Source organism: Scomber scombrus, chromosome 13 (genome assembly GCF_963691925.1).
Source record: "Scomber scombrus chromosome 13, fScoSco1.1, whole genome shotgun sequence".
Taxonomy (NCBI): domain Eukaryota; kingdom Metazoa; phylum Chordata; class Actinopteri; order Scombriformes; family Scombridae; genus Scomber; species Scomber scombrus.
The window spans coordinates 13388087-13400537 of NC_084982.1; the positions used below are offsets into that span (position 1 = coordinate 13388087).

Sequence of the window (12451 nt, forward strand, 5' to 3'; positions counted from 1 at the left end):
GCGCTTTGTCCAAAGGATGCCACCTTTGTCCACTATTACAATCACCTCCCACTTTCTGCTTCAGAAAAAGGCCGGCCTAAGTGCACGATATATTTTGTCTGATTTTGACACTTTTTGCTGTAAAAGTTTTTACCGAAATCCATTTTCACTGCAATTCAAAACACAGTAGCAGTAGTATTGTGTCTTGTATTTCCTGATGACACGGGTCATAACTAATGGTGGAATGAATAAGTCATATCTGAGGTACAGTAAGTCCATATGTGTGACCCAAGTCTGTTTTCGGTCATGACCTGGTATACTTTAATTGTTTTCAGTAGGACCTATGGGCCTTCTACAAAGTTATTATTTTACTCCAGCCATTATTCACCTTATTATCAAAATGAGGGGAACTATAGCAGACAAAAAGCTTTTGTGTGTATGATCTTTTGTGCTTTCAGCATTTAAGATGGCTTTTGTCTACTGTGAGATGGGTATCTGCCACAAACATCACTCAGGCATTGTGGAGGGGGGATTCGTTTTCAACGCGGCTTTGTTCTATTCTTTGGCCCTAACCAAGGAGCCACGCCTGCTCCTCTACCTCGAATTGTGCAGCGAACATTCCCTTCTTTGTGGTGCTAGGTGCATGAGCTGGCTCATCTCCGTAGGCTTTCGTGGGAGATGGCTGTCACAGTGGCAGGGTGGCATTTGGTAACCTAACCTGGTTATGCGTCAGGGTGGCCCTTGGCTACCCGGCCTATAAGACTGTGGCGCATTAGGCGAATTGCGCTGAGAGGGGCAAGTCCCGTTCTGGATCTGTTCCAACTGACCTGTCCCCTTCCCCCTCTACTGCGCATCCAGCTCCACTCCTGCAAACACATCTTACGCCTGCTGCTCACACTTCTTCTCTTTACCACTCTCCTTGTCATCCCCTCCCCGCTGTTTTCCTCCACATCGGACCCATCATTCCTCTTTGGTACCTTACTCTCTCCCAATCACTTGCTTAGTCTCTGTACACATTCTCTGAAGATGCCACTTCTGTTGTGTCACACTGTGGGAACCACGCCCTCAGCCTATGTGCACACTTTTATTAAATCTGTGCAGGCGCTGGGCCGCGCTGGCGGGTAATCCCACAGTAATTGTTTCCAGATTAGGGGACCCGGACCACAAAGCAGGTTTAGCCAGGCATGAAATGGCCTCCCCATGCTGCAGCGCCGGCGACCAAACCTGCCGAGGTGAGACTCACCTGGATAAAGTCCACAAACGTCCATGGGAGCAAAGAGTCCAGGTAACCGATGTCCTTTGAAAACCTGTTGAGGATTCTTCCTGGGGAACAACACAACACAAAAGAACAGATTAGACGGGATCAGAGTAGATATATACATGATACAATCACGACAGCAGAATGTTTGTGTTATTGATTATAAAGATGTGTGTCATTTGTACAATCAGCACTCATGCAGAGTGAGGTGTGATTATACTGTACCATATACTATATTATAAAGTATTATCTAATATAAATGCAGAACTCCCTTAAAAAGCCCTATATGATATTTTAAGAACAAATTTAAGTCAAATACAGATATGCTTTGTCCATTAGCTACTCTGCACCCTTAAACATATTTTGTTTGTTTTAATTTCCTTCGGTCTCCCTAGACTATTGAGCAACTGTTACCGAAGTCTCTTCCAATTTAATAGAACAGAGCTTATACATTGAGTGTGATATCAGATGGAAAACAGAAGCCTATCTAGATTAAACAATGAATCATTATTTGCCTTGCATTTTATAAAGACTGCCCTACTCTTGGCTGAATACGTGAGGGAAGCTTTTGTTTGGAAACAAAAGGGAAACAGAAGCTGCATACCTGCCTTTATGTTCTGACTGGCAGTGTCAGTGACGTTAATTGAGTTGCCTCCAATCTGTTCAGGTGTTCATTATTTTGTCTGATGCTCTGCAGGTGCTGTGGCAGTCCTTTATTGTCACTCCTTTGGTAACTTTGTTCCCCTTTTCTGATCCCACAGCACATAAGATTACATTCCAGCTGCTTTCACACACTGTTTACTGCAGGGTCAGTGATAGCCAATCCCTACACTACCTAAAGGCAGGCAAGACAGAAAGGCTTTCTCTATCTCTGTCCCTGAAGGGAGCCCTCAGACTCTTAGACACAGACAAAAAGTACCAGAGCAGTACCAGGATTGCCACTAGAAGAACTGAGCTCATGATAAAAAAAAAACAGGGACAATATGTGGATGTGCTATGTGTTGTCTGCAGTGTTTTTTTTCCTGTCAACACACTTCCAAAATGGTGTCATAATATTTCATACTATACTTCAGCATCCCATTGTCTCTCACTGTGACACATCACTAAGCAAACAAAAATATCTAAGCAGAATGTAAATAAAGCAGCACTCACACATTTTTGGGTTCAACCCCTGATAAAGTGAATGTAACTGTTGGAGCATGCAGATGACTTTATCTTGGCTCACAGAATAGGCCATGAAACAAGGTGGGACTTGGTAAGGGATCGAAGAAGGGAACGGCTGAGCGGCACGTTGGCAGAATGTAGCGGTATGGCACTCTGGAGGCGTGGTGGAGCCATGGCACCACTGACCTAAAAGTTGCCTCCCAGTCAGTCCTACGGAGGAGGGCCCTGTAATCACCTCTCTCCACGGCCATAAGCAGCTTACAGCTTTATCCAAAATGCCGCTCCCGCCTAAAAACATGCATGCAGACGAGGCCGGGCTCCCCATAACAGCCATTGCATAAACCCAGCCAGAGCATTATTACCCGCAACAACCCAGCAATGCTCCAAATCAGTACTGATTCAAAGTCAAGTGGCGTAAGCATGTTGTACACTTGGAGGCAGACTAATCTTATTCACAGTGTGAGTGCCCCTTTAGCATACAGACATCCCGAGGGGAGGGTTCAAGCAAGGGGGTAGAGCTGCTACTATACTCGTGTAGAATCTCGCTGCTTTAGTCTGAGAATAGGGGGAGCACTTGTCAAACTGTGTTTGTGGAAGATCCAATAATATTTTATGTAATTTTACTGTCTAAGCCATAGATGACCCAAATTCATGCAAAACCTGACAAACAATGCCAATAAGAAAAGGATAGGTTTCTCCTGGTTACATCATACCATGGTTAGAGGGTGTTAAAGCAGAGAACATCAGTCAGCTATCAGCTGTTTGACAAGCGGCTCAGTTAACAGAGAGTTTCAGAGGGGATGAAGTAAAGACCCTTCTCCATCCTGCGCAGACTATAGAGAGGATACATTACACTAATGCAGTTACACAAAGACATTCACTGCATGGAAATGCCTATGAGGTAAGATCGGTGTGGGACAATGGCTTCAATCACTATGGGTGGTTGTCAACAATATCACCTATTGTGTAGAGAAGGGTATAGACATTTCAGGATATCAGCAGCATTAGTATCAAACAATTTCTCATGGTTTAAGACTCCAGGGGTGATTTGCACCACTTTTCAGGCTCAGGAAATATCAAGCCCTCCCAACTAAGGTGGCCCCTTAGGTGGAGATATTAGGTGAGCAGGGCCCCCAATCAGACTTAAAGAAGTGGAACAGTGGGGTCCGGCTAGAGCAGGGCGTGTGGCAAATCGCTGTTCCCTGTAAACATCAAGATAAGGCGACGACTCAGAGCCGCTCCATGTGTGGGCCCCAGTGCAGTTGGAGGGGCCTTTCAGAGAGGCAAGTGCGATAATGAAGGAATACTGGGGAGGGGGCTGCCAAGGCTGGAGGTGGCACAGCTCACCTGCACTTCCATGAAGGGTCCAGGGGCCTGGGGCAGCCTCCCACCGCCGGCGCCTTGCTGCCAATACTAATACATTCTAAATCCATTCTCTTCGCTCACACCGCCAGGCTCCTGCAATCTCCTCTCCTTCCCTTTCATGCAATTAAATAGTGGAAGTGCAGAGTGAGGGGGAGCTCTATCAGCCACACTGCACACACACACACGGCTCCATCTCCACATTCAATTTACACACTTCGATATCATCATCCTCTCTGCAGTACTTCCTCCACTTTGCTCTTAACACTCTTGCATCCCAGAACTGAAATACAGACATTAAACAACATTGCCTCCGTAGACACAATTAGAATCTCACATCACTGACTACAGAAGATCTAATGTTCCCTGCATCAACAGTAACTGAGTGACACCCAGCACTGAGATGGCCCGCTATGCTGATGTAAAAAGGGGGACAGTGTGTGTGTGTGTGTGTGTGTGTGTGTGTGTGTGTGTGTGTGTGTGTGTGTGTGTGTGTGTGTGTGTGTGTGTGTGTGTGTGTGTGTGTGTGTGTGTGTGTGTGTGTGTGTGTGTGTGTGTGTGTGTGTGTGTGAGTGAGTGTTGACTGAAACTCCACTCCTCGACTGTGCTGATGAGCTGAGGCCCTGGCCTGCAGTCTCTGAGGGGATTAACCCACTCAATGACACTAAATTACAGGGATCAACATCAGCTCAACACATCCACCACTGTGTGTGCTGCTCTAACTGGATCACATTTGGATGAACAGCTTTAATAAGACCGCACTTATTGGTAAAATTGAGCAACACAATATACTGAGTTATATAAATTCATGCGATGGAGGAAATAGCTGCCCACACTGTTATCAACATTATCTATAAATCTTAAAACGTATCAAACTGTATTGTTACAAAATATAAAGGTTTAATCAGCAAGAGCACTAACTTGGAAATCAACTATCTCCACACAAAAGAAAAGATAACAGAGACACAAATTCAAATGGCGAAGAGGCATTCAGTGGAGCTACAATGCCTTGCCATCAATCATAATTCACCACTGCTGTACTGCATTGTTACAAGCCACATTCACAGTATAACAAATAAGACCTTTGTGCAGTGACGCTTGAAATGGTAACCTTTAACTCGGAGGACGGCTATCAAACACTACGCCTGTTCAGCAACAGCGCACCTATCACTTACACATGTAAACAGTTGTCAAATCCTTAACAACACATAAGCAGGCAGTTACAAATGCATAGCACACTCATGGTGAGATAGTTAGTGGTAGTGGAAGCAGCTGTGATCGAAGTGGCAGCTATTGTATTGTAGCGGGGGGAAAAAATCTCTTAGAAAGAAGAAAAACATTAAGAGAAAATAGAAAGGGAATCCGGCACAGCTGTCAACAGCTGTCTTTATCCTGGTCTTTTCTGTTTCCCTCAAGTTAAGATGTGAAGACAAATTGAGTGGAACTTTTTTTAAATATTGTCCACATTTAAAAAGGTCATGTTCATACTTAACCTACTGCTAACTGGACAAAGGAGACGCACAGTCTCTGGGACAGTTGTCTATGAATCCAGTCAGACACACAGTGTTGTTTGCCAGCCTGGAGGCCAAGCTATAATGACTGGACTGGTCATACAAAGGCTACTGATAGCAGTACAACAGCAATCAGATAGCAATGTCTGTTAAGCCTCTCCTTTGCTGCGCTATTAAACAGATTATTACATTATTCAAAGTGTTTGTTCTCCTACTGTGCCTAGATTACCAAGCAAGGCACACCCAGATAAGCCGTCAGGTAGTCCAATGCGCCACACACAAGAACAGCAGAAAAAACAAAAGCCAAAGATAAATAAGACCTGTGGTGTTTGCTCCAAACACAGCTTTGCAAAGGAAAGCTTTGTCGCTACACCCACCTCTAACGCCAGGAGAAACCGCAAGCTCCTGAACACCCTCAAATCATATTTAGACTTGTGTTAGCAGCTTATTATGACTCATTATACAGATACAAGTTTCCCTCTTGTTCAGAATTCCCACCCGAGCTGATTGTGTTGTACATGCATGTCACTATGAAGAGATTAGGCTGAGTAATTATCTGCTGACAGGTGAACAATGCCCCAGAAAAATTAAAGTTATCAAAGTGAGCCACTTGACAGTTGACTTTGGGCATGAATGACAGATTACAGTGACATTACTTCACCTAATTAAAACAGGTCTATAATTAATAACGTGGTGACAAAATAACAAGAAGAGAAAAACATTTTGCAAATTATTTAAACAAATCTGGAATTATGCTCTCCGTTTCATTGGTTTCTATTTGAAATGGTGGTGCAAAACACACCTGAAGAAAAGCCATCAGCCCTCCCTGAGTAAAGTCAGACTTATTTGAAGTGTTTGTTCACTTTTAAGATCATGTCCATCTGTCCACTCCATTGACCAAGCAGCTACAACCTACAAAGCTAATGAAATAATCTAAGATTTCTGATACAGTGCACAAGACAAATAAGTCTGTATTGACACAACTCTACAGTCCAAATACAGCACTGTCCAGGATCTAGTGCAAACAGTATTTATTCAAGATAATTGTTTGCTTTTTTGTTCTGGCTCACAATAAAAAAGATAACACTCTACTGATTTTTAAATACATTTAATGGCTAAATATTAAGTCATATCACAGGGTTTTTTTTTTTACTCAATTGGCCTATTGGTTGCACAGGATTTGCTTCCCAGCAGCGGCTTTAAAGATACCAGTTCATTCATAATCAGATCTCTAACACCATGAACTGAATAAACTAACTTATCTATCTCTAAGCTTGTACAACAAAATTTTGTCTTTTTATATTATAGTTCATATTTGATCCACTAATTAATATTTGTAAGTTATTCACTCTATTTCTGCACAAATTGAATAAACATATCAATATGCTTGTTATGTAAAATTAAACTATTACAATTATTACATTTTTTATGTGAAACATTTTGACATTTGAAAACTTTAAATGTACATTATACGAAACTGAATAGCAATGACAAAATATGGAGTTTATGGGCACGCATATAGATATTTGTAAAGTGGATAGAAACAAGTAACAGTCTGCTCTCTAGTGGTGAGATGTTAGAACAATAACTTATGCAGCAAGTTTCACTGGCTCTTAAAACTAATGATGATCTCATTATTCCTGTATTACCATGAATACGCTGCACATTCATAATTACAATACTATATATTATATTTTCTGCTATATAATACGTTATTCAAAAAAGATCTTGATGTGGAGATAGGCCACTTACCAATTGGATTGAAATCGAAAAAGTGCACCGGGGTCCTGAGGATGGCATTAAACATGCGGTTGTGTAGGGTCTGGGCTGAGCTCACCAGGACATTAAAGAAGACCAAGCTGCGAAGGAAGCCAAACACTACTGAAGTGGTTGTTAAACCTGACAAAAGCACAGAAAAAAAATCCATCAGTACACTACAATGCTATTCTCATGCCTATTCCAAGGACTGCATTTAAGATTATGAAGCATGTTGTATGACAAGGAAAAAAGAGATATATTCAACTTAAGTTTTTCTTTCAATTATGCATTTTTTTGTCTTGAATGCTGATCTATAACTGTGAATACAACGCCTGACAGAGTCAAGAGGCTTGAGAGTCACAGGGAGACAATCAGAGCAATCCAACAGCAGACAACAAGAAAAGCACTGCTATCTCTCTGTACAGCTGAGGCCCATGTACACATACTCTGGGGCCTTGGCCTTGGGCCACAGCCAAAGAACTGTGGATGTGTTCATTGAATGGCTGCCATATTCAGAGCCTCAACAGTACACAAAAAGCAATGTGCGCTCAGTGAGCTTCACCTGCGTAAACACCTAGGTACAGGTCAAGGTCCAGCTGCCGAGGGAAGCTGCCATTGAGGTGCTCTGTCACATTGATGTGCTTCTGTTCAGAGGCCCTGCAAGTCAGCCACAAAAGAACCAAAAATCCACAAGGACACATAAACACAACAAAGAAAGAAAGCTTCAAGATGAAGGGACTATACAAAACACATTCCTCCTATCCTGAAGCACAAGGTCAGCTTCAACAAATGACAGATAATGCAAAGAAAAACGGTTTGCTTCAGTCATCTTCAATGAAATCATCATTTCCAGTCTGAGAAAAAAATGTCAGATTGACTAAGAAAACCTATTATTCTCATTTTCTTGCAAGCATTCATTACTTCTTTTCTCACCAGCAAGCAAGCCACCAGTCCTGCAGAACAAATGTAACCTAAACAAACATGAAAACAAGCAGACAAAAAAAAAAAACATTATTATTTTGATTAATCATTAAAAGACAGCTAGGAATACACACATAACAAAATTATTTAAACTGACTAGCAATTATAACATAATTCAATTCTGTATGAAAATGAACTCAAGATATATTATATTTTGTATTTTTCCAAATATGGCAGAAAAGACACATTAATTGAGAAAACGAACTCACATGTGCTATGGCATTGAGTAAAATAAGGACCAAGAGGACCAGGAAGTTAGCGCCTGCTCTAAAATATGTCACATACATATGCAGGCCGACATTTCCCTCTGAGCGGCTTTCTTCCTCAGCTGGTTGCACCACCTACAGATAGACACTAGTGTCAATGCCAGTCATCCAGCAACACCTTCAGATCAGGCTGTAATGAGCAGCATCGAAAGGGTGAGTACCTTCTGCCCTCTAGTGGCAGCTAAAAACACAACAAGCTTTTTTCCCCTCCTAGAAACTGATGTGCATGTCTACTTCAGGCTTGTTGAAAAATGCTTTGTGCCACTTATATTCAAGATTTGAGTCTGTTTCAAATACACCTACCACTGCGAGTGGCTCGGCCCCCTCAATCAAAGAGTACCGAGAAGAGGAAAGGGAGGACATGGACGACATGGAGTTGTCAGAGAGTGTATGGGAAAAGCGGGAGATGGTCCCAGGGATGGGAGTTGTAACCTGCCTCTCCTCCTCCTGACCCTCGTCCTCCTTCAACAGGGAGATGAGGTTTAATCCAGAACGCCTCAACTCACTGTAGGTCCCCCGTGCCACCATCTGACCCTGACAATGATGGGGAAAAGATGCAGTAACATCACATACAAATAGTCATAGAAAATTCCAGCATCTGTACATGACATACACATAACATGCCAATATTACACATGGAAAGACTTAAATTATGGTCTCTACAGTTGTTTCTTTCAAACTATTACAGAAAGGAAAACTCTTCAAATGTGTTTTCTAAGTCATTGAATAATACCCTTTTTAAGGAGAAGAGGACAACATTACTGTGGGATCATCAGTCATTGTTTATACACAATAAATATTCAAGTAAAAGTAATAAACAAATGTCATATTTATGGATATCATAAATAAGTAAATTATTATTTATTTATTAATCAAATCATTTATAAAAGTTCTAATCAAGAACATTAATTATTCTATTTTATATCAACACTGATTAAACTGAATATGTGTTGCTTGAAAGGAATTGCTCATAGTGACAAACAAACAGAGAATATCTCTATGGAACATTTTTAAAATAGAAAACTCTTTCAGTTCACTGTTAAATTTTACAACCTGGACATAGATTGCATGTTGGAAGAGCTGTTCTCGTTACTTAACCAGAACTAAAAGGCTGGTGAATGTTGGACTTTTTGTTTAGTGGCCAAACACTCAGTTCCAATACAGTGATAATGAGCTGGAAATGTAAGCACTACCAGAAATTGCATATTAGAAGTAAGTAGTAACTGTCAGCTTGTTTCTGAGTAAAGCTTTAACAAATATCAGGTAGGGAACTGCTTAACGTGACAGAGCAAAACAGAGCAATTGTGACCAATACAGGAGCAGGATGTTTTGATGCATCTTTTTGTTTTGAAACTGGGTCAACATTTCAAATCCTCTGTAATCACAGTGATTCCAGACTGGCGACAACTGCTGGTCTCAGGTTACTTTTTAAAAGCAACCTTTAAGTCTGCGTCTGAGTAAATTATACTCAAAAACAGAGTAAAGTATTGCTTTAAGAAAACGTATTGAGCTGAAAATGCTGTGGAATTAAAAGCACATGACAGTAACAATGCAAGTATAATTATACACAGTATAAGACTTGATGTTAGTCAAATTAGATGCCATAATATGTATTGCGCAAAAAATAAATACACACCTGCTTCAAGACAAGAATTTGATCTGCAGCTTTCAGATACTGTAGTTGGTGAGTAACCAGAATACGAGGCTTCTTCCCCAAAAGTCCACAAATGCACCTGAAGAAAACAATATGAGCTGACACAACACCATCAACTTATACTCAGTTTACAGGAGATCACTGACTTACTCTTCAAAGAGGTGTCTGCCCACTTCAGCATCCACAGCACTGAGTGGGTCATCCAGCAAGTAAATGTCTGCATCCTGATACACTGCTCTAAAATAATGCACACATACAGTATGGAGGTTATATCTGTCACTAACACAAAAAGAAAAACGTGAATTGCTTTGTTATTCAGCACACCTGGCCAAGCTGACTCTTGCCTTCTGTCCTCCACTGAGGTTGGCCCCTTTGTCCCCGACCATTGCCAAGTCACCACCTGGCAACAGATCCATGTCCTGAACAGGGTCAAAATGCTAACTTTACCACTCATTCACATTTAAACTGCATTTACTACAAGCTACATGTCAGAAAACTTTGCTGATAGGTGGACCACACAGTATGAGGATACTCTGCAGAGGGTCATGTGATTCTCACTCTCTTGAGGGCGCAGGCTCTCAGAACTCTATCATACTTCTTGGGGTTGAGCTCTTTGCCAAAAAGGATGTTGCTTCGAATCGTACCGGGTAAGATCCATGGTTGTTGAGAAGTGTAGGTCAACTCTCCCTTGACCTTGACCACACCACTTTCCTGACTCAGCTCGCCCAGGATGGCACTGAGGAGTGAGGACTGACATGCACAAACACATAACAAAAATGAAGATTTAAAGAAAAAAAATTACATCTTTAGAAACAGACTTATTCGCTTTCTTGCTGAAAGGAAGATGAGAAGATACATATTTCATGTCTGTGAAGTAAGCACAGTACCAAGCAGAAGCCAGGAGGCAAGTAGCTTAGCTTACCATAAAAACTGTGGTTCACCAAGACGTAGCCTAGTAACAGCCCATAACTCCTCATAAAACCACAATGGTAACTTTTAGGGGTGCTGGCTCAGTGGGCATATTTTTGAACTCTGGAAAGATCCAAGTTAGCTATTCACAACTGTTTCCAGTATTTATGCTAAGTTAAGCTTATGACCTAATCATTCTCAGCAAAAAAGAGAATAGTCAAAGTATTTATGGAGATATTTCGACTCTGAATCTGATTATTTTATAACAGTTTAACATTTATGAGGGAATGTTCTTTATTCTTTTTACCTGTTGGCTTTCATTACGAGTGTTAGGTGATTTTTGGTACTTCCAACCAACCCAAGGTATTAATATTAATATCTCTGTTGTGTCTGTTGATGGCTTAAATCAATTCTAAATGGCATTTTAAAGCCTTGCAGCTGCTGGTAATTAAGTAAAACCTGAGCACTAACACTACACTATATTGCTGTAACTATAAATACTGGTTGTAAAAACAACAGATTATTTATTGTTAGCTAATTAGAGTTAAGTATCATGCCATCAGTAATAGGTCTAACCTTTCCAGCTCCAACAGATCCAATTACTGCCAGCAGCTGGTCTGAGCTCACTGTGAAAGACACATTCTGCAAGGTTGGAGCCTCTAGCATCTGTAAGTAAAAGAAAAAGTACATTAACTGAAGCAACACCATAGGTAGCAACTATAGAGTTAGTCAGGGTTTATTTATATGGTTCAAAATCACAAGGTTTTTGATTCTAGCGGCTTCACAATCTGTACAGCACATGACACTCTATTGCTAAGAGCCTTAAAGGATTCCAATAAGCACAATTTCCTGTGACCTGGACATGATTAATATAAAAAAGTGAGACATGTTATCAAAATGTTCTCACCTTATCCCAGTAGCATATTAGATCCTGAATCTTCACCATACAGTCTCTCTTGTCTGCCACAGGGAGCCCCAGATGCTGCGGGGAAACTTCTTCCAGAAGAAGAAAATTCTAAGAATAATCACACTCAAAAATATAAGTTTCCAGATGGTAAATGACACGCATTGGATTTGAACATGGCTTCTGTCTGCGGTGTACTTACTTTTATCCTTCGGATGCTGATGAGAGTCTCAGAGACCTTCTCTATGGCAAAGGGAAAAAAGAGTGTGATGGTGAGTCTTACTGCTCCATAGAGGGACATAGCCATGAACACTCTGCTAGCAGACAACGTGTTCCCCATCAGCACGTAGACACAGATGGTGACGAAGATGATGATCTTGCTGGCAACAAAGAAAGACGCCATGTTCAGGCCACGCAGGTATGAGCTTTTCATTATCTTGGAGATTTCCATTCTGTACAATAACAAAACATAGTGTCAGTAAATAATGTTTCACATACATTTAAAGGACCATTTATTTATATATGTTTGTTAATTATCAGGATACTTTAAAACTTGTTAACAGATTACAGATAAAGGATTCTTATAACATTTCTCATCACTGTACTGCAGAACATTTTTGAATATTTTAGTTACTTTCTCTTTAACTTCTGTGCTTACCTGTTTGAAAATAATCTGGCACAACAGGATAACTTTATCATACTCTT

General features: G+C 41.0%; 1 protein-coding gene across 1 annotated transcript in view; it reads right to left on the reverse strand.

Moving 5' to 3' along the window:
- LOC133992790 (ATP-binding cassette sub-family C member 4-like) overlaps positions 1 to 12451 on the reverse strand; it is a 37706-nt gene that overhangs the window by 18188 nt on the left and 7067 nt on the right. The window contains exons 8-20 of the mRNA XM_062431535.1: positions 11949 to 12198; positions 11750 to 11857; positions 11419 to 11508; positions 10492 to 10683; positions 10258 to 10352; positions 10084 to 10170; positions 9916 to 10012; positions 8583 to 8813; positions 8223 to 8354; positions 7966 to 8003; positions 7595 to 7689; positions 7027 to 7173; positions 1223 to 1302 (exon numbers count right to left, since the gene is read on the reverse strand). Coding sequence (XP_062287519.1) covers positions 1223 to 1302; positions 7027 to 7173; positions 7595 to 7689; positions 7966 to 8003; positions 8223 to 8354; positions 8583 to 8813; positions 9916 to 10012; positions 10084 to 10170; positions 10258 to 10352; positions 10492 to 10683; positions 11419 to 11508; positions 11750 to 11857; positions 11949 to 12198 — 1642 coding nt within the window. The remainder of the gene's footprint in view (positions 1 to 1222; positions 1303 to 7026; positions 7174 to 7594; positions 7690 to 7965; positions 8004 to 8222; positions 8355 to 8582; positions 8814 to 9915; positions 10013 to 10083; positions 10171 to 10257; positions 10353 to 10491; positions 10684 to 11418; positions 11509 to 11749; positions 11858 to 11948; positions 12199 to 12451) is intronic.